The sequence below is a fragment of the Mus caroli genome, unplaced genomic scaffold (genome assembly GCF_978045245.1).
Source record: "Mus caroli unplaced genomic scaffold, Mus_caroli_1 scaffold_2, whole genome shotgun sequence".
Lineage (NCBI taxonomy): Eukaryota > Metazoa > Chordata > Mammalia > Rodentia > Muridae > Mus > Mus caroli.
This window is the reverse complement of record NW_028227257.1, coordinates 65,878,109-65,900,774: the sequence shown is the minus strand read 5'-3', so window position 1 is coordinate 65,900,774 and position 22,666 is coordinate 65,878,109. Positions and strand designations below refer to the sequence as shown.

Genomic DNA, 22,666 nt, shown 5'->3' with positions numbered 1-22,666 from the left:
TATTTTTGCACAGGAAAAGAAGGAACTATTTAGTCCCAGACAACTTGATAACATCTCTTTCAACTATAGTTATAATTATCATGTATGAAATTCCAAAGCAGAACTTGTCAAGATTTAACATTAGCATTAATTTATGTCATAATTGACGGGTTACTATGAAGATAATGGCAAAGCATCCATTTCTCCAAAGACAGCATGGAGAGAAAGGGGATTTCTTCTTAATTACTACTAATCGGCTCACTTTTAATTAAACTGATTAGTAATTTATTATCGTTCCCTTTCCTGGATGGATATTATTATCACAGGGTTTCTCTAAAGTTACATTTGGGATTTTTAAGTTCTTCAATTTTGTAATATTTATTTATATTGAAATGTTAATATTCAGTTGCAGTGTATTTCGAAAAATAAATGTGAAAATACAAGGTCTGTATTTAGTTTTTACATCTCCAAGTGAATAACATTAACTGCAGCTTTCTGGAGAATGACTGGAAGCAAAAGTCTTTTCTGTCCCCCAGCTTAGAAATCCCAGTAGTTATAATGAACATGCAGCTTCCAGTGACAACCTCTGCAGAGTGTCCACCTCCTGCTAGCTGACTAAATAGCACACTGTAAAGCAATAGTTGCCTGTGCTCCTTTTTAAGATAAAAATGTTCTGACATGCAAAATAGAAACTGTTTTAATTAGTAACTGTAAGCCTACTTAGTATCTGGTATTTTTTGATCAAAGTTATTAATCAGTATAAAACTCTAACTAGCGCCAATGATTTGAGATTATGAAATGTTCATTACAAAACTTGGGAAAGGGCTGAATTCTCTAAAGAGTGAGGAGATGCAACAGTACCAGAAGGATGGAACTTTTTCTTCTGTAAAATACTAAGATTTGCAGTACACACAGACTTATGATCACCATCAATATGTGTTATATGAACTACATATAGTCAGTGAATAAGCACTTGTATTTAGGGAAGAATACCAAACTGTCGTCAAGCAGTTGATTATTAATGAGAAGGCAAGAATGATTATTCAATATAACCTCTGTTAACATTTCCTGAGTGTAGTATCTACTAGAGAGACAAGCCCACATTTCTCTCTGAAATTTTGTGTGCTGAAACTATTCATGAATGAATGATGGACAATAAAATGGCATATTTGATTCATAAGACTGGTTTCCAGTCTGCCTAACCTTAACCATATCTGACCATCACATGATCACCACATGACCATCACATAATCACCACATGATCATCACACAACGATCCCATGAGAACATTCCCTCCTGCTAGCAGACATTACCAACTTGGCATACCTTCATTCCTTCTTACAGCCCTCTTCACCATCAGCCAGGCTGTTAGTCTGGCCCTTGTCTTACTCTTGCACGAGAAAGTGTAATGTAATAAGGAAACAGAATGCATCCATTTGTTGAGTAGTGATACCAAATAAAATATGTTAATGAACAAAGCTCAAACCCTATCTTTTCCACTCTCCTGAAGATAAAGAAATGTTACTTGACAAGGGGACTAAGCAGTTAAGAGCACTGGTACCTAGCATCCATATGGTTTACAACCATCTATAACTCTAATTTAAGGGAATCTAATTCCCTTTTGTAGGTGCCAGATATGCACATGGTGTACATACACACATGCAGGCAAAGCACATACACATAAAATAAGAAAAAATGGGAGAAAGCGTGTGACAGGCCTAGACATAAATCTATACCCAATGTCTGATTTTTCTGTAGTCTAATATAAAGACATACTAACGAGATTTTTTGTTACCTTCCACTCAAAAGAAAAATATTCTCTCAAAGAAGAGCTGGGCTATGAAAATGGGCAAGTTATTTAATAATAAATAACTCAATAAGTAAAAATTACCAAGTTCAAAACAGATAAGGTAGTCACTGTGCAGACCTTAACAAGTTTCAGCAGTTCATAGAGATCTTCAACCTCATCACCTTCACGTTGGGTATAAACTCTTCCTGTCTCCAAGCTCCTTCCTCTGATGGTTCTGCGGTACAGGGGCAGCGCCATTGCTTCAGCATACAAGTCAATGGCATGGTGACCCACTGTCTGATACATATAGCTATCCAGTTCATCTGACTCCACTGCAACAGTTAAAGGAAAATTAATTATCACGACAGAGTAAAACAAATAGACCATAGGAAGTAGCTTTTACTACTTGAAGAATGGTCAACACTAAACTTAAGAATTTAACCATATCTCTCTGCTTTTATAAGTGAAATAATATATAAACACTGCACATTTGTCCATAGATAAATTTTGATAAGTTCAGCTTTAATAATATATGTTTCTAATTATAAACAATATATTTATAGCATTAAAATTATATACAACATCTAAAAATAAGTGTAATGCATCCAATAAACTTTTAATTAGTTTATTCAGTTAGAAGTTGTATTACATATCATTCAGGTTATTCAAAAATCATCTAGACTCTTAATAAAAAATGTTCTTAAGTAAATATCTGCTTAGTAAATGATACACACTTGTCAGAAAAATTAGATATAATTGATATGACTTATAATCAATACATCAACAAAGCATATACATGTATCTTCAGTATTTACTAGAACAGTTACAAATATGTTTAGAAACATGATAACTGAATCTAATAAATGATACAATCATTAATTATATCTCAATATTCCACACATATTATAGGTAAAGCATTCATTACAGAATTGTTTATAAAAAGAACTATATTATAGTCATATAATAAAATGGCATACATTTTCCAATGTGTGCTCTGCAGAATATGAATTCTATAGCACATTAATATTCAAAAGAGGGGATAAAAGATTGTATGTCAAATAAGTTTTAAAAGTATGTAGGTCAATAATTTTAAATACGTGACTCTGTTGAAATTTTTCGTAGATTAATATGCTTTCAGTTCCTCCAATAAGGACAAAGTATGACTTACCTCTTCAAATGATCTTTACACCATTTTCATTTCATATAGAGAAGATACAGGAGAAATTATATGGAGACTACTATTTAGTGCCATTGAGCGTGTTGACAGTTTGTTAAGTTACAAAATAGTAGACTACAAAATGTATGTTTTCAAATGTGGAAGCATTCAATCAAAGGGAAAAAATAGCATTGTAAATGTCTTTCAACAATCATACGCCACCTCAGTTTGGTTTATCACAGTTCTGACCCCCACCCCTGCCTGGCTTCCTACTAAACAATACTCCCATCATTATTCTAAGTCTACTCCTCATGCCAGTTTGAAACAGAGATTTAGTCAAACCACTCTAAAAACTCACTCTTCCTTCCTACCAAGTTAGAGTGAGTATTTAATGAATTTTCACTAAAGGATATTGGTCAAATAAATTTATTCAAAGAAACTCGAGCTTCATAGCAAGAAACATCCTGAAATTAATACAACTACGAAACAGTATAATGGCTTTAAAACCTGATATATTTTCATTAGGGCTCCATGGAGTCCTTACCACAATATAACTTCATTAGTGGAAGCTATACAGCAGCAACTGGTGTAAGAGCAAACAAAACCAAAAGGCTCCACTGTTGCCTAAAGCACTTCAATTAACATACCACAAAGCCCCTACTACAGACTTAAAGGGATGGCTCTGTACAGTTTATGACAACTGCACATTATCTCATTGATGGGAATAAATTCTTTCCCAGAGTACCTACTGAAAACCCATATTGTGAAAATCATGATTTGCTGCGAATACACTACACCCAGCTTTGCTTGTCAATGGAGCCATGCATTCCTCCGTGAGGCTCCTTTCAGTGCACTTAAAGGGGAAATCATTCAGTAACTAATTCAACAGTTCCAACATCCTGCTGACTTTAAGTCATTATTACCCAGCCCTGTACATCTACTGATCCACACAATCTATTGTCTTCTAAACCAATTACATTGTCAGATGAGAGTCCCAGATTGTTAATTCATAATATTCTATTTGCATTTACTACTGAAGTTTTCATACTAATAATATTTTACCAAATGCTCTCATTCTATTAATAAGTATAATTTAAAAGATATACTTGCTTTTTATTTTACTGTTCTGTCAGCAAAAGGAACACATTGGAGATTATACAATAATAATCTTGTCACAATAATCTAATATTGAAATTGAAAGCTGGACATAACTGATTCAAGAGAGAAAAATAACTTTATATATGCAGTACACATCCTGTGAACATAAGTATTTTGATTTGATTTGCTTTTGTGTGTTTGTTTTGTTTCATTTTCAGTACTGAGAATTCTCAAGTCAAATGAAGATTCACTTGTCCATCTTGATGAAAGGGACAGACAAGGTCTCACCATTACAGCACAATCTGTAACTGATTATGCTTCTTTGCAATTAAAGCAGCAGTAGTCCATTTCTCATATTTTAAGTTAGTACCAGAGTCTTTCTCCGAAAACTCTTACTTCTAAACCCTAGCTCATCATCACCAAAGCCTAGAATAAAGCCCTGACGTATAAATTTACCTACATGGTTTTGTAAGCCCATTTCCTTTCTTCCTATAAAATACTCCCAATTTCCATCTTTCCACATCACTTTCAGAATTGTTCAAATATCCAACAGAAGTAAACTGGTTCATTCAAATGAGTTTAATACTCACTGGTCTATCAGTACACTATGAGTGAATACCTACCACAGGTATGGAGCTTAAAGGGCTGAGGAGCACCCACAGGAAAGACTTAAGGCACTACATCTCTTCTCAAGAGGCGTATAAACTATGGGAGGGTGCAAGGGGAAGACTTGCATGCTTCACTGCATCTAAGAGAGCTAAGGACATCTTTTTAATAGTGGCATTCAAATATTGTAAATCAAGAACCAATGAAGCAGAGTTTTCTCTTCATTATTTCTTGAAAACCTAAAATAATGAAGTTGAGTTGCAACCATTTAGAAATTGATCAAAAACAAACAAAAAACAACAACAAAAAAAATCATACTCTTACCTTGGTTTTCATCTGGTCTTAGATTTGCTAATGCAACAATTTGATGCCCCTCAGCAATGCACTGCATCATGTTGTAACAGCTGTCCTTCCCACCACTGTAAAACAAGTCAGTAGGGAAAAGGGTATGAGTGTCAGGCCTCTGATCACCAGTAAACACAGAATCACTGGACATCAAAATCAAACACATTTTTACTTGGCTTTTCAGAATCCATGAAGGATTGTTTCACAATTAGTGCTCAATAAGACACACATTTGTAAGTAGGAAGAACACTGACCACATGAATCTGAAAGTCTAATGTTGCCACTTCTAGGAATTTATGAAATTACATGCATTAGCAACAATACAGAAGTTCTATATAAAGTATATTTGTTACAGTGGTTTTATATAAGATAAAAACTGCTGTGCACATCCCCATCAAAATGCCAACACAATTCTTCAAAGACATGGAAAGAGCAATTCTCAAATTCATCTGGAAAGACAAAAAACTCAGAATAGTGAAAACAATTCTTAACAATAAAAGAACAGCTCGGGGAATCACCATCCCTGACTTCATGATTTACTACAGAGCAATAGTGATAAAAACTTCATGGTATTGGTACAGAGACAGACATGTTGATCAATGGAATAGAATAAAGACTGTCACTTGATCTTTGACAAAGATGCCAAAATATACAATGGAAAAAAAGAAACCATCTTCAGTAAATGGTGTTGGTCTAACTGGCTGTCTGTGTGTAGAATGAAAATGTACCCATATTTGTACCTTGTACAAAGCTGAACTCTAAGTGGATCAAGGACCTCAACATAAAACCAGATACACTGAATCTAAAAGAAGAACTTGTGGAGCCCACCTCCAATAGGAAGACAGGACATTTGTGGGGTTGTCATCCCATAGTCACACTTGTGACCCATAATTGTTTCTGTCTGAAAGAATTACAGGGATGGAAATGGAGAGGAGCCTGGGGAGAAGAAGGTCCAATGACAGGCCCAAAGTGGGATCCAGCTCAAGGGGAGGTCCCAGTGCCTGACACTGAGTACTAAGGCTATGGAATGCTGACAAAAAGGGATCTATCATGACTGCCCTCCAAGGGACCCAACAAGCATCTGAAAGAGTCAGATGCAGTTATTTGCACCCAACCAATGGACAGAAGCAGCTGACCCTTGTTGTTGAGTTGGGGAAGGCTGAAAGAGGCTGAGGAGAAGGGTGATTCTGTAGGAGAACCAGCAGTTTTGGTTAATCTGGACCCCTGAGATCTTTCAAACACTGGACCACCAAAGAGACAGCATACACCAGCAGATAATGAGGCCCCTAACATACATGCAGTAGAGGACTTCCAGGTCTGTATTCATCCAAAGATGAAGCACCTAACCCTCAAGAGACTGGAGGCCCCAGGGAGTTTAGAGGTCAGGTGAGGTGGGGGATGGGGCATCCACGTGGAGATGGAGTGGGGTGGGGAGGAGGTTTGGGATGTGGAGCAATCAGAGGTGGATGGAGATGGGCTGGGGATGGAATATGGCGTGTAAAAAATGAATTACAAGTGGCACACGCCTTTAATCCCAGCACTTGGGAGGCAGAGGCAGGCGGATTTCTGAGTTCGAGGCCAGCCTTGTCTACAAAGTGAGTTCCAGGACAGCCAGGGCTACACAGAGAAACCCTGTCTCGGAAAACCAAAAAAAAAAAAAAAAAAAAAAAAAACAATAAAAAAAATGAATTACAAATAAAATTAAATTTTAAAAAAGTGCTGTGCACATAATTAATTATCCAGAATGATATTCCAAACACTTATTTCATATATTCCTTAAATGAAAGTACTTAATTAAAAAAAAAATCTAGGAGCTACAGAGATGTCTCAGTAGTTAAGATGTTCTTCCAGAGGACCAGTCTTCAATCCCAAGCACTCACATGGCAGTTTACACCCATCTGTAACTCCAGTTCCAGGGTATCCAATACCTTGCTTCCACAAACAGCAAATGGTACGCATATCATGCATAAATAAAACATTTTGAAATCTGTTCTAACTACATGAAACCTAACTATTGGCTACCAATGCCCATCAAAGGATGATATTCAGATATAAAATCCGAATTCAAACTGTATAATAGACTGTGACAGACTTGATTCTAAATTCTATACAATGAAAATCCAAATGGTGACATATATCAAGTCAAGCTTCAATATACTTAGTGTTTCAGCCATTGCTGTGCAGACAACTGCATTATAGGATTCCTTACAAGAAAGGGAATGCAAAGGGCAGAGGAATGTATTAATGCAATCCCCTTCAAGATTCCAACTCAATTCTTCATAGAGTTAGAAAGAACAATTTTCAATTCATTTGGAATAACCAAAAACCCAGGATAGTGAAAACTATTCTCAAAAATAAAAAAACTTCTTGGGGAATCATAATCCCTGACCTCAAGCTGTACTACAGAGCAATAGTGATAAAAACTGTATGGTATTGGTACAGAGACAGACAGGTAGATCAACAGAATAGAACTGAAGACCCAGAAATGAACCTATACACCTATGGTCACTTGATCATTGACAAAGAAGCTACAACCTACAACCATCCAGTGGGGGGGGGGGGGGGGAGGGGGGAGACAGCATTTTCAATGAATGGTGATGGTTCAACTAGAGGTCAGCATGTAAAAGAATGCAAATTGATCTGTTCTTATCTTCTTATACAAAGCTCAAGACAAAGTGGATCAAGGACCTCCACATAAAACTAGATACATTGAAACTAAAGAAGAGAAAGTGGGGGAAAGCCTTGAACACACACAGGGGAAAAGTTCCTGAACAGAATACCAATGGCTTATGCTCTGAGAACAATAGACAAATAGGACCTCATAAAATTGCAATGTTCTTGTAAGACAAAGTACACTGTTAATAGGACAAAACAGCAACCAATAGATTGGGAAAAGATCATTACCAATCCTATATCCAATAGAGGGCTAATATCCAATATGTACAAAGAACTCAAGAAATTAAACTCCAGAGAACCAAATAACCCTATTAAAAATGGGTTACAGAGCTAAACAAAGAATTTTCAACTGAGGAATACCAAATGGCTGAGAAGCACCTAAAGAAATGTTCAACATCCTAGGTTATCAGGGAAATGCAAATCAAAACAACCCTGAAATTCTACCTCACACCAGTCAGAATGGCTTAGATCAAAAACTCAGATGATAGTAGGTGCTGGCAAGGATGTGGAGAAAGAGGAACACTCCTCCATTGCTGGTAGGATTGCAAGCTGGTACAACCACTCTGGAAATCAGTCTGGCAGTGCCTCACAAAATGTGACATAATGCTATCTGAGGACCCAGCTATACCACTCCTGGGCATATACCCAGAAGATGCTCCAACATATAACAAGGACACATGCTCCACTATGTTCATGGCAGATTTATTTACAATAGCTAGAAGGTGGAAAAGAACCGAAATGTCCTTCAAAAGAGGAATGGGTGGCGCACGCCTTTAATCCCAGCACTTGGGAGGCAGAGGCAGGCGGATTTCTGAGTTCGAGGCCAGCCTGGTCTACAAAGTGAGTTCCAGGACAGCCAGGGCTACACAGAGAAACCCTGTCTTGAAAAACCAAAAAAAAAAAAAAAAAAAGAGGAATGGGCCGGGCGTGATGGTGCCGCCTTTAATCCCAGCACTCAGGAGGCAGAGGCAGGTGGATTACTGAGTTCGAGGCCAGCCTGGTCTACAAAGTGAGTTCCAGGACAGCCAGGGCTACACAGAGAAATCCTGTCTCAAAAAAAAAAAAAAAAAAAAAAGGGATGGATATGGAAAATGTGGTACACTTACACAATGGAGTACTACTCAGCTATTAAAAACAATGACTTCATGAAATTCTTAGGCAAATGGATGGAACTAGAAAAATATTATCCTGAGTGAGGTAACTCAGTCACAAAAGAACATACATGGTATTCACTTACTGATAAATGGATATTAGCCCAAAAGCTTCAACTACCCAAGATTCAATCACAGACCACATCAAGCTCAAGAAGAAGGAAGAGCAAAGTGTGGATGCTTGTTCAGTCCTTCATAGAAAGGGGAAAAAGTACTCACAGGAGCAAATACAGAGACAAAATGTGGAGCAAAGACTGAAGGAAAGGCCATCCAGAGATTGCCCAACCTGGGGATCCATTCTATATACAGACACCAAACCCAGACACTATTGTGGATGCCAAGAAGTGCTTGCTGACAGGAGACTGATATAGCTGTCTCCTGAGAGGTTCTGCCAGAACCTGACAAATACATAGGTGGATGCTTGCAGCCAACCACTGGACTGAGCACTGGGTCCCCAATGGTGGGGTTAGGGAAAGGACTGAAGGAGCTGAAAGGGTTTGCAACCCCATAGGATGTACAACAATATCAATCAACCAGACAACCCCCAACCCCCAAAACTCCCAGGGACTAAACCACCAACCAAAAAGTACGCATGGAGGGACCCATGGCTCCAGTTGCAAATGTAGCAAAGGATGGCCTTGTTGGGCATCAATGGGAGGAGTAGCCCTTAGTCCTGTGAAGGCTTGATGTTCCAGTGTAGGGGAATGTCAGGGTGGGGAGGCGGGAGTAGGTGGGTGGGTGGGTGGGGGAGTGCCCTCAGTGAAGCAGGGGAAGGTAGGATGGGATTAAATTTGAAATGTAAATAGAGAAAATATCCAATAAAAGAAAAAAAAGAAAGAAAGCTCTATTAAAATAGTTTTACAATATCAGCTGTACTGGTTAGTTTTGTGTCAACTTGACACAACTGGAGTTATCACAGAGAAAGGAGCTTCAGCTGGGGAAATGCCTCCATGAGATCCAACTGTAAGACATTTTCTCAATTAGTGATCAAGGAGGAAAGGCCCCTTGTGTGTGGGACCATCTCTGGGCTGGTAGTCTTGGGTTCTATAAGAGAGCTGGCTGAGCAAGCCAGGGGAGGCAAGCCAGTAAAGAACATCCCTCCATGGCCTCTGCATCAGCTTCTGCTTCCTGACCTGCTTGAGTTCCAGTCCTGACTTCCTTGGTGATGAACAGCAGCAGTATGGAAGTGTAAGCCGAATAAACCCTTTCCTCCCCAACTTGCTTCTTGGTTATGATGTTTGTGCAGGAATAGAAACCCTGACTAAGACAGTCAGGTAAATAAATAAATAAATAAATAAATCCCAGGCCTCATCTTTTCAGATATGCGCCTAAGTAGGTCTTCATAACTTTCTCTATTGGATCCTATTACTATGTTCCCCCCCAAACAAACAAACAAACAAAAAATGCTTTAAAATATGTTATAGATTCAAGGGTGAACATCCATAATCACCTCTTAACTTTATGGTTTAAAATATGTCAACTCTTTAAATATCCTTTCAAAGTATTTCCCAAGCTGTGTTCTACAGAATACAGAGTACTCAAAGAACAAAAAGCATTCAGGAACAAAGAATCTTTTACTGTTAATTATTATGATGATGTTATTCATTTCCTTTACACCCTGATGCCACCTCTCCTCCCTCCTCTCCTATGAGTACCTCCCTCTCATGCTAGCTCCACCCATCATACCACCCCTTCTTTTCAGAAAAGGGGAGGCCTCCTAAGGACCAACCAACCTTGACATATCAAGTTGCAATAAGATTAGGTGCTTCTTCTTGGAGACCAGACAATGCAGCCCAAATCGGGCAGAGGATTCCAAAGGCAGACAATGTAATCACAATATATTTGGGTTTCTATGCTTCAGAATAAATCTAAAATAGCCTACCTAGATAATCTTCAAGCTTTCATTCAACAGGACATCTTTTTTTTTTTGAGTCTTTTTTAGCCTTTGACTTAGTGATATATAAGAATGTGTTTCATTTTGTCCTGGAAATACACTCATACCCTGTCAACTGTTGTACATACAAATTCAAATACATGCACGTACGTACACAATGCACACAGATTTATCAAACTGAAGCTTTAATATATGGCCATGTTATACACAATCATTCACAGTGTATGTATATTTACTTTGTGCATTCTTATTTCCTAATATGCAGCTTTTAAGAATTGTATAATTTCTCAAACAGCACCTTTTAATTCCTATCCACTGAGTGTTTTGAGGAACACGCTCCACTGAGACTTTCTTCTCTCCAGTTTCACATGTTTTACTACTCTGCTGAGCTTTGGTAAACTAAGTTCCATGGCTGCCTTCCTGGCTCACATTTAATTTTTATCTCTCTTCACCAAATAATCGTGATGCTTAAAGTTTCATTATTCCCTTTATGTGTAAAATTTATTAAGTTATGGTGGGTTTTCATTTCCTTAAAATGGCACAGAATCAACAGATCTGGCATTTTCCTGCCACTAGAAAAACTGAAATATGGCTTACCTAGACTGTCACCCACTGTCAACTAGCGTCAGTTACCTAGGGCATTAACAACAAATGTTTACGTGTGCTTCACTAGGCTAACAAAAAGAGACTGTAGCAATAAAGTGGAATTCACACTTTTTTGAGGTCTAAATCTCAAGAAACAATACATTTAAGGGTCTTAAACTAATATTGCTATGCCCCTTATCACTGCCAGGCACTGAAACAGATCAAGGATAGCTCTGCTTATCAGCTATAGTATCTGGGCTTTTAAGTAAGTTACTAGATTTCAAACTACTTTTGGAATATGACTTGGGTTGCCCACGGTCAGTAAGGTAAATTTGTATCCAACGCACTCCAGAGTATTTAGAAAAACCTAGCATATTTTCAACTCAACCAGGAGGAAATACATGTCAGTAGCTTGAGTTCCAACGGAGGTGTCTGACACATAGGAGCAAAGCAATCTCAAACCATCTAGGGGTCCCAGCAAGCCACAGATGTGAGAAGAGAGTTGAGGTTGCATTCCTCCTTCCTGGAAAGGATCAAGACTGAGGAGAAGTATAGAGGACAAAAACTGCTAACAAGTAAGTGAAGTTAACAGCGGCTCTCAAAGTTCAGAGCGAATAAAAAGTCCAACAGGCATGGTAACCATGCGCCCACGGAGGAGGAGGAGGAAGACCCAGGAATTAGGGCTGTTTAGCTTTGCCAAGATGCCAGAGAGGAGGCGCGTGCGCCGCCAGGGCCAGGGAGACCGAGCAGATCGCCCCGCCTCTTCCGGTGGCCGTGGCGCCGACCCGCCCACGCGGCGCCCCAAGAAGTGGCTCCGGACGTTTCTACAGTGGCCGCGTCAGGATATAGCCTTGCCCAGGAGTAAAGCGATGGCCCCAGTCCTCATTACCTGATCAGGGCCGCGACCCTCATTCTGGGCGCAGTGTGCGTGCGTACGTGCGTGCGTGCGGTAACCACAGACGCCAGGCCCGGGATCCCGCGGAGGCTGGACCTACACGCGCGGTCCTCTACCTGGTGTCTGCTGCACTGCCTGCCCGCGACCATGCCTACTGCCCCTTCAGCACCTTGCTGAACACCCGGGTGTAGAGGCTAGGTAGTGTCAGCATCTGTTCCCTGATACATGGATATACGGCTCAGAATTTACAAAAAGAAAAAAGTTTAGGCACAGCCTAACCACCTAAGTAAGGGCAGTGAAGCTGCCAAGGGTAGGGCATGGTCCTTGGTAAACCGCTTGAGGGTGCTGGGATTGTCTGGGTAGTAAATTCAAAGTCACAAGTTCTAAGATTTGAAACACTACCTTGGAAAGGGGATTTAGTCTCTCTCCTTTCTTCGTCAACTACAAGAAAGAAATCTTTTCGCCCTTCCTACTCACCCCTCCCCCAAAAAAGAAAAAACCCCACTAACACCTGAACACTTTTAACTTCGAGGTTTGCATCTCTGCCCATTGAACCAGTGAGGCTATATGACCTCCACCTCCTGTACTGTGTTTTTGCATTTTCCCAATACAGAAACTGAAAAACTTGCACTCCAGAAAGCAAAACGAAAATCTAATTTAAAATACATTTGCCAGTACTTAGCTATTTGAATGTACTAAGCACTCTTTGGAGCTCCTGGGATCAACTGGTGTATGATATAGACCACCATGCCTACCTACATCCATGAACAAGGAGTTTGTGTAGAGGTTAGGAAGAAGCAGGTGATACCCTGTACATTTAAAAAGAGAATTGTATGTTAAAAAGTGAAAAATAATGTGTACCAAAAAGAGAGAGAGAGACAGAAAAAAATGAAGAAATAGAGGGTCCACGTGGCATTATTGGTGAGTTAAACTAACTTAAACATATACACCTTTGAATATTATCCATATGTAAAGAATATGTGTGTATATATATATATATATATATATATACACACATATATATATATACATATATATATGTATATATATATATGTGTGTGTATATATATATATGGTTATGGTTTTCAAGACAGGGTTTCTCTGTGTAGCCCTGGCTGTCCTGGTACTCACTCTGTAGACCAGGCTGGCCTCGAACTCAGAAATCCTCTTGCCTCTGCCTCCCAAGTGCTGGGATTAACGGTGTGGGCCACCACTGCCTATGTATATACACATTTTATACATGTAACACACACATATATATGTGTGTGTGTGCATATATCTATATCTGCATATATATATATATATATATATATATATATATATATATATATCTCCAGTGAATGCCCAATCTCTCAAAATCTGTCTTCCCAATGTATCCATGTTGAATAAATCTCCCTTTCTGATTTCTACTTTTCACCTGGCTTTTTCTTCCAACCCCGCTGGTTCTGGCCATATTTATTTCATACATGTGGGTTACAACTTCACTGTCTTTAGACACAGCCGTAGACAGCATCGGATGCCCACTACAGATGGTTGTGAGCCACCATGTGGTTGCTGGGAATTGAACTCAGGACCTCTGGAAGAGCAGTCAGTGCTCTTTACCGATAAGCCACCTCTCCAGCCCTTCACCTGGCTTTTAAAATTGTATTTTAATTAAAGACTAATGGCAGGACATGAATTGGGCACAGGTTTTGAACTGAAGGTTTGATGACAAAAGAACAGGTGAGGTTACCATCACTGGAGAAGAGTAACCAGAATGCATGATGGAAGATGAAGTCTGGGTGGTGGAGAAAGAAGATCATCCAAGGTGGTGTAGGCCATCTCAGACTTTATAGCACAGGTTTTGAAGGTTTTAAAAGGACAACAGGTTCTTATAACACTGCAGTGTTGAAAACATCTATTAGGGAAGAAATCTATTTTAATGTTCCAGGAGAGATGATGTGATGTGATCTAAAAACAAGATGATGGATTTGGCAAAACATGAAAAGAATTAGTATTTTAAAAACAGAGTCAATATAGTTGAATAGACAGATATGGGTTACTAAAGAAAGCCATGAGAAATGAGAACAATGTCATGAACTAAAGGTAGAATGTGTGAGAAACCTCACATTGTGTGGGATACACATTAGCAATCACTCTTGCCATGCTACAAGTGCTTTTATTGGCTCCAAATAGTCGGTATGCATCATTATGGCATTGATAATTTGCTATGAGTATCAGTATTATAATCACGTGTGCAAAAAAAAATCTGTGATTATAATTATTTACCAAATCAATTAAGTATTTGAGATGTTGGTGTCTGGTTAGAGGTAAAGCATTCAAATTATACATTCATAGCACAGCATATCAAATTTTGAAAGTATCAATTTATGTAATACATATGACAAAATCATTGGGAGTTGAGTCCATTGAACTGATGGGTAGTTAGAGTAGGATAGGACTTGAAAGATAAGGACAGGAGAAACAGATACATCTTCAAACAAAGATATGAAGAGTTTAGCGTCACTGGTGGAGAGGTTATGTTGGTCAGAGAGGAAGACAAATTGAACAGTCAGGGTGATGCCCAGTTATCTAGAATCAGGAAATGCCACTAGGAGTAATAACAATACCAGGAAAGTTAGTCTAGCTGTTTATCATCAATTTTAGAAAGCTGTGTGAATTATCAGTAATTAACATGTGGACTATTTTGATAAAATAAGCATCAAGTGCCTCAAAGACTCATTTTTTTTTTTAATTTTCTACCATTTAAAATTGTTTTTCCTTGCTACTTTTCAAGAGAGGGTGAGAAAAGAACTTGTTCTTCCTAAAGCTGCATATTAAGAATTACATTTTGTTTCTCTGTGTTTAGCCTCATGCTAGGGTAATCTCATCAAAGATACTTAGTATAATGTGTATATACTGAGGCTTATCTATAAGTGAGGGGATAACATGCTCACGCCCGTTTCCAAGGTCATCCAGTTTTCAGAGGTTTCCTGCTTCTCCCTGCCTAATATCTAATATCTCATTTGTACTCACTCTGTCTGAGGGCAGTGCAGGAAAAGTCTGCCCTGGTGGGGCATTGGTAGTGGATCTAAAAGCACAGCAGTCAAATTCTAAAATAGTTGCCAAGAATGGTGGAGACCTAGCTGCTCCATGATGTCTGTAATTCCTTCTAAGACTGACGTGTGAAATGGAGGTTACCTGGAGAAGTGGCAGCATTTGTTATTGTACTTCATTCCAGTCCTCACCTGTCTACATGGTACATCTGTTTCTATCTATACCACATTCCCCATAACATCAGCAATTACTTAATTGTATCATTCTATACCTGCCATTGGGTTTCAGCCACTGCCCAGTAGATTCTTTAAAGTCTTGGTGTGCTGTACGTGTCATTTCACAGGTACAATTGGAAAAAGGCACCAAGTGGATCATCTGGGTTCCACATGTGGGTGACTTTATCCCTAGTGAATTGAGAATCCTTACTCCTCCTCATAACTCCAGCTTGAAGGTCCTTGCATGCAGAGTACTTAAAGTGACTCTGAATTCTGAAATTCAGTGACTCCTTGCTCTGCCCTCTTTGCAGACCAAGACCTAGAAATATCTTGATAAAACTTTTGAGAGGTATAGAAGAGGTTTCCTTAGTAGGTCCTTGGCTAATGTACCTTTCAGCCTTTTGCTCTCAGATCCATGTTTTCCTCCTAAAGTATGTCATACATAGAGATCTGATTTATCACTTATGCCTATGTCTTGAGGCATGACCACCACACCCACCCTTGCAGATTCTCATCTGAGCTACTGATTTACATATGACTTTGATTAGCTTTATTTAAATAAACACAATATGTACCACTTAGATACTTTGCACCTGACCCAATTCTGTACTTCCTTTTCTGTGAAGTGAGGTGGGTTGTTGTTTTTTTTTTTTTTTTGTGGATACTCAGCTCAAGGGGATTCCATGCCTACGATGGAATTCTGCCAATGATACCATGTAGAGTGGTGCAGACAGGGCAACACAAAGGTTTTGGGTATTTATTGTGCCTGGGCGAAGGTTAGGAGAAGCTTGAAAGTACGGCCTGAATGAACCCTGATGAATCTGTTAAGGATTGTCATCTGGTGGCTTTCACCTGTGGCTTTAATAACTGATGTTGTTGGAAATAGCTCTGAGTTCATCTCCTCCTTGCCTACCACAAAGAATCAGAATGACTCCAACCCACATGAGAATGAGCAGGAAATGTAGACTCTCACATTGTGCTCTGCTCTCTCGAGAAACATACAGAGAAGAGTTTATTCAAACCAAGAATAGTATTTGAAGGAGGGCCAGCCTAAATTTGTGAATGTCTAACTTAAAAACAACATTTTCAAGGAAATGCTTTAGTTTACTTCCAAACACATGTACTAATGTTGATCAAACTAACATACTAATAGTGGATCCTGGCAAAGTGTTTCTTAAAACTCTCATAAGTTAATAGGGAAAACTTATTTTTAACTACTATCCATTTGCGGAGACATAATTTGCTCAGATTTTAAGAACACTTGATTTAGTAAAAACCCTATATACATAGTTTTCTACACAGATGCCATAGAGATAACTTCAACCCAGTAAATGTCAACAAGTTAAAAGGTTTCTTTTCACTATAGTGATTTTTATTTTGTAATTCAATGAATTGTTTTCCCCAAGATCCACCTTTCAAGCACATTGTGTGCTCATGTTCTATAGTCTAAAACTGTTACATACAAATGAATACTGCTTAGCTCATAGGGCCAACAAAGCAGGTGAACAGAAAACTTGTCTCAAAAAACCTCAGTCCTTTGCCAGTTTACTTAAGGAAACTCTCCACAGCCAAACACTGTTGCCGGTAATAAAAGCTTGCAAGCTGTCACTGAATTCTGCTTCCTTGGCAGTATATCTCACTGATGTACTGATTGATAAAGACTTAGATAATCACATAAGAAACACTACAGGTAGTTACTCCATAGCAGCCTGGAAAACAGCTAAGTGTGTCTTCCCTAACATATTAGACAGGAAGTTGTCAGAATGATGCTTCATACTTATTTCTACAAAGACACTAATGGCTTAAGGATCTTTGCTGTCTAAGCCACACTTATTTAAATATTTATAAATTTGGAGCCATCAGAATATGAGAAGACTTGTACCCATTGGATTAATACCTTTACCAGAGGGCCTTGCATTGCTTTGGCTACAACATACTTTCTCAATCTTGATTTAAAATTGAATAACAGTGTATGAGGGTTCTCTAGAAGAATGAAACCAGCAGAATGGATATATATATATATATATATATATATATATATATATATATATATATATATTAAAAGGGGGGTTATTAGATTGGTAGACATGACACGATCTGAGTAGGCCAACAGTGGTTGTCTTCATAGGGGAGATCATAAGAACCTATAGCTCCAAGGCCCACTAAGCTGGATGCCACACAGATTCCATCCTGATGCTGAAGACCCAGAGAATTCCTAGGGAACTACTGGTCATTGGTGCATATTGAGAGGCCAAAGAAGCAGCTGAGTTCTGATGGCAGTGACGGGTGGAGACAGCAACAACACAGACAGCAACAGAGTACACAAACCTGCCAGTCAGTGAAAAGTAAAAGCGAGAGGAAAGAGTTAAACACTTTCCCCTTGGACCACATTATATCTAGGCTGCCACTGGAAGGTACCACCCACTTTTCATAGAGGCCCTCTCACGCCAATTAACCAAAGCAAGGACATTTTTCATAGTTGCATCCAGAGACTTGTCTCCTGGTTGATTCTAGATCTATTCCTGTTGACAATGACAGAGGGGATCCACCCTTGTATGAAATAACAGAGACAATGGATCCTTCTTACTTTATACAGTTTGTACTATACTCAACCCTGTATCTCCTGGAATCGGTGCTGAAGAGCCATGGGGAGATTATATTACAGTCCAAAGCCGAGAATAAGCTAACATAACCTGGCATGTCTTTAGGAGAAAGCTGCTTCTTAAGAATGTTATCCCATAAAAGTTTTAGACATGTCCATTATGCCATACATGCAATCCCCAATGAAAAAAACACAGGAACATTAAAAATAATGTAACACTTCCTACAGACCAGAACTCCAGTAACAGATTTCAAAGCTATCAAAGTGGTTGGCATAACTGACAGGGAACTCAAAAGAAAGATTTTTTTTTTCAAACAACTCCACAAGATCCAAAGGAAATAAATAATTAAATGAAATTGGGATATGGATTAAAAGTTCAGCAAAGATGTCTTGTAAAGAACGGATCATAATTCTTAGAATTGAAAGTCTTAGAGTACATCAGATGAGATGACACATTTGAATGCATCACCATTATACTGGATCAACTGGAATAAAAAAGGGTATGGACCATATCTTGTGATATTATGTTCCAGTGTGAAGAAAAGAGGAACAGTATAACAATATCATATAAATACTTAAAAGATCATTAAAGGATCAAACTCCTACATCACTGGCATATATGAAGGCAGAGAAATTATGATTGAAGACATGTTCTTAAACATGGGAAAGAAATAGATGCCCATAACTTTATAATTTCTGATAGACATAAGCAGAAAATATTAAGCCATCTATGGTCAAACTCTTGAAATGAGAACATACTAAGTGAACTTCAAGGGAAAGTTCATTAGATTAATTCATTTGTTAGAAAAAATTCTACAAGCTTAACATAGCATGGAAGGATTATTTCAAACCGTTAAAAAAATAAATCTGAAACCCATTATTAGTGTTCCTAACAAGGTTATGATTGGGAATTGAAGGATATGCACACACACACACACACACACACACACACACACACACACACACGGGGGTGGGGGGTGGGGCAGAGAAAGGGGGATGGAGGGAGGGACAGCAGGGGGAGGGGAGGAAAAGAATCTTAAAAACTACAAGAAAAAAAGAAAAAGATAAAAGAAGGGAAATCCATGACCACCATATTACTCCTATGAAAGATTCTTAAGGAAATCTTTTACCTAGAAGTTGAAGAAAGTTAATTACCACCAGAAAGCCATATGAAAATATAAATACCACTAGAAGAATAGACATATTGCGGTTGAATAGGGTGTGAGCTTATTCATATACATAACCAATATTTACAGGTATAAAATGACAAACAGGGAAATTTCTCCAAAACTTCACTGGAGAATAAAGTTTTGCCTTATTGTGTTAATACCCAATACTGCTGACATCCAGCTTCAACATGGGAAGGGTCCTGAGTAAAGCAGGAATGGAAGTGGTGCTGACTCAGTCATGATGCAAACTGTCAGTTCAAGTGCTTTCTTTCCTGGAGGATTCTCATAATTCCTTCTTCTCTCATTCGTTTGCTTTCTCCCTTCTTGTGTTGTTGCCTTACTCCCCTCTCATTCCTTTTCCTTCCCATGTTATTTATTCCTAGATCATATATAAGCCTTTCTCTTGTAAAATAAACCCATCTATCATTTGCTTGTACTTTATAGATTCCTTCCTTTCCTAGTCATGCCTTTTCTTCTTGAGACTATTTTAGTTCTCTATCCCTGATGTCCCCAAGTCCACCTTAGCTAATTAATGCAGCAGTCATTGGACAGGAGAGTACATGTATCTCCTAGTATCTTCAAATCAAGACCAAGTCTCACAATTAACAACTTCTACAAAGAACCATTATGGCCTCTGTGGTTATGTTTTCTAGCTTCTTTCCCATAGTCCTAAAGGCCAAGTGGAAGGACTGCTCATTGTCCTCCACAGCATCATGACCACCTCCATTCCTCATCCCCAAGAACTGCATCTGTTTAGTCTGGCATGGTTAGCTCTGAGAAATGGAGAACTGTATTCCCCAGAAAGAGAGATTGAAAATAACATAGAAGAGACAGCCGATCAACTTTCAGGCCAGCAGCAGTCATTGGCACATGTGGGGATCACCTGGATCAACAGCCTGGCAATGCTTCATGGGCAGGAACTGTGTCATGCCTCCCATTACACAGCAATGCCAGACCTGACATATTGCCAGTCTAGCCCACTTACCCATGGCTCATAGCTTCTAGATTGTGTTCCTGAGTTTTTTGAGTTAAAGAAGGGGGCATTTTACATAGCACTCATTAAGTGGTTACTGAATGGAGCAACCTGTTCCCATTGTTTAAGGAAGGTATATGCATGCATTGCTTAAAGTAATAGTAAATGATTTTGTTTTGTTTTTAATCTTGGAAGAGATACTTTTATTTTTCTTATTCAGCATGTTGCAATATGTTTGGATTTGTGAAGTTTATTAACATATTTCTATCTGTGTTGAGAGGATGATACAATCCTATCCTTCATTCTATTTGTGTGATGTATTGTATTTATAATTTGGCATATGTTGAACTATTCTTGCATGACTAAAACTAAACCTGCTTGATCACTGTATGTAATCAAGTTGAATGATCATTAGTGAATGATTGAATTTATTTTTTAATATTCAGTTTTGGATAGAATGCTTTATGAATTTCTCTAAGGTCCACTTGAGGTATAGTTCTTGATTTCATTTTGTTTTATTTTAATTTATTTTATTTTATTGGTCTTGATATATGCTTAGTCTATCCATTGGTAAAAATAAAATATTGAATTCAACTAATTTTATTATATAAGAGCTCATCTCTCACTTTAGCCTCAAGAATGTTTATTTTATTAAGTGAAAGTTTATTTTGTGTATGTTTAGATTTATAATTTTATGTGTTTTAATGAATTGTACTGATCTCATCTTACTTTATTTCCAACTCCGTTTGTAAGAAAATATAGATATTCTTATACTCCTTTAGATTCTATTTGTTTAGAATATAATTTTCTATCATTTCCCTTTCAGTTTTTGTGTATATCTTTGCTGTCATACAGAGTTCTGTTGTATACCTATTATTATGGGGATTGAGCCAAGAACTTTGGATACACAAGACAAGTACCCTACCACTGAACTGCATTCCCAGCTTAGTATGTTATTTCTTGAAGAAAATACAGACAAATATACACATAAAAGAAAAGCACACATGACTATTTTTAGGTGACCAGATTGCCCAAAATGATCTATAAATTCAAAGAAATCCTCATCAAAGTATCAATGACATTCTTCAAAGAACTAGGGTGAAAATCTTTAAACTCATATGATGGCAAAAAGTTCCTAAATAACTAAAATGAATTAAAAAATTTTGAGCCAAAAAAAAAAAGAAAAAACCAAGCTATAAGAATCTGACATAATCTCAAGACATGCTATTTATTCATAGCAGCCCTAATACAGCAGAGTAAAGGCAGACACCAAGAAAATGAAACTTAATAGAGATGTCAGGTGGAAAAAAAGCCTACCCTTTGAAAGCTAACTAGTTCACCAATGGAGCCCAAAACTTTCACTGAAGAAGGGATGGCCACCTTTATAAATAGTTCTGGGAAAACTGGATATCCTATATAGATAATTTAAACTTGACCCATCTCTCACCTCATGGAAAAATCAACTGAGAGTGAGTCAAAAGTTTAATATAAGACCTGAAACCACTAGAAAGAAATAAAAGGAAAACATGTCAAGATACTGGTACAGGCAAAGATTCACTCTTTCTGGGAATGCAAATTAGTGAAATGTCTATGAAAATTATGGAACTTCTTCAGAAAAGTAAAAATAGGATTACAATCTGCCCCAGCTGTCCTACTCTTGGGCATATATGTGAAGAAAAAGAAGTCAACATACAAAAGAGATGTCTGCATGTTCCTGTTTGTTGTGACATTGTTCACAATATCTAAGATACATAATTAGCCTAAAATGTGTGGCTGAAGCAAATATGGTAGATATACATAGTGGAATATTTGGCACTAAAGAAAAATGAAATCCTGCCACTTGCAGCAAAATGAAAGGAACTAGTGAACATCATGTTAAGCAAAATTAACGACAACTGCCATATGTTCTCTCTCATAGGTAGAGACTTAAAACCAACTGAAAATAAATTGGGATGGCTAGGTACTGGAAAGGGTGCCATGGGCTGGCAATAGAAGGTAGATGGATATGATAAAGGCACACTATATGTAGTATATCCTGTTATTTTCAGAACTTTTCAAAGCTATGATTTATTCCAATCTAGTCCTACAAGGGACTTCCATATTCATGGAAGACTCATTAATAAAACAGATTGTACTATGTAAGCCAGTCCTTTCCTTTGCCAATAGGAAAAGCTCAAATTGGAAGTATAGCTCCTTCTTTCATCAAACCTTTGCTGGGTAAATTAGAATGAAAAAGATATGTATGTGCAGCCACGAGAAATGCAATGCCTTGTTGGCAAGGGTATTGACCAGAAGAAATTGAGATGCATTATTAGTTGAAATGCATAAATGATACAATCTTTTTGACACATAGTATGGCCTTACCATATATAAGGTAAGCACATTGTTCTCTATGACTCAGTAATTCTACTCATGGATATTTATTCTAGAGAAATGAACACACTTGTCCTTCAAAATATATACATGAGTGATATAGCATCATTGTTGAAATTTCTGT

At 38.1% G+C, this 22,666-nt stretch overlaps 1 protein-coding gene across 2 annotated transcripts in view; it reads right to left on the bottom strand.

Annotated features, from left to right (window-relative positions):
• Positions 1–12,279, bottom strand: part of Dph6 (diphthamine biosynthesis 6) — a 140,000-nt gene extending 127,721 nt beyond the window's left edge. For both annotated transcript variants that reach the window (XM_021156493.3, XM_029474393.2), the window contains exons 1-3: positions 12,169–12,279; positions 4,953–5,047; positions 1,907–2,100 (exon numbers count right to left, since the gene is read on the bottom strand). In XM_021156493.3, coding sequence (XP_021012152.1) covers positions 1,907–2,100; positions 4,953–5,047; positions 12,169–12,191 — 312 coding nt within the window. In that variant the 5' untranslated portion in view covers positions 12,192–12,279. The remainder of the gene's footprint in view (positions 1–1,906; positions 2,101–4,952; positions 5,048–12,168) is intronic.
• Positions 12,280–22,666: the final 10,387 nt, after the last annotated feature.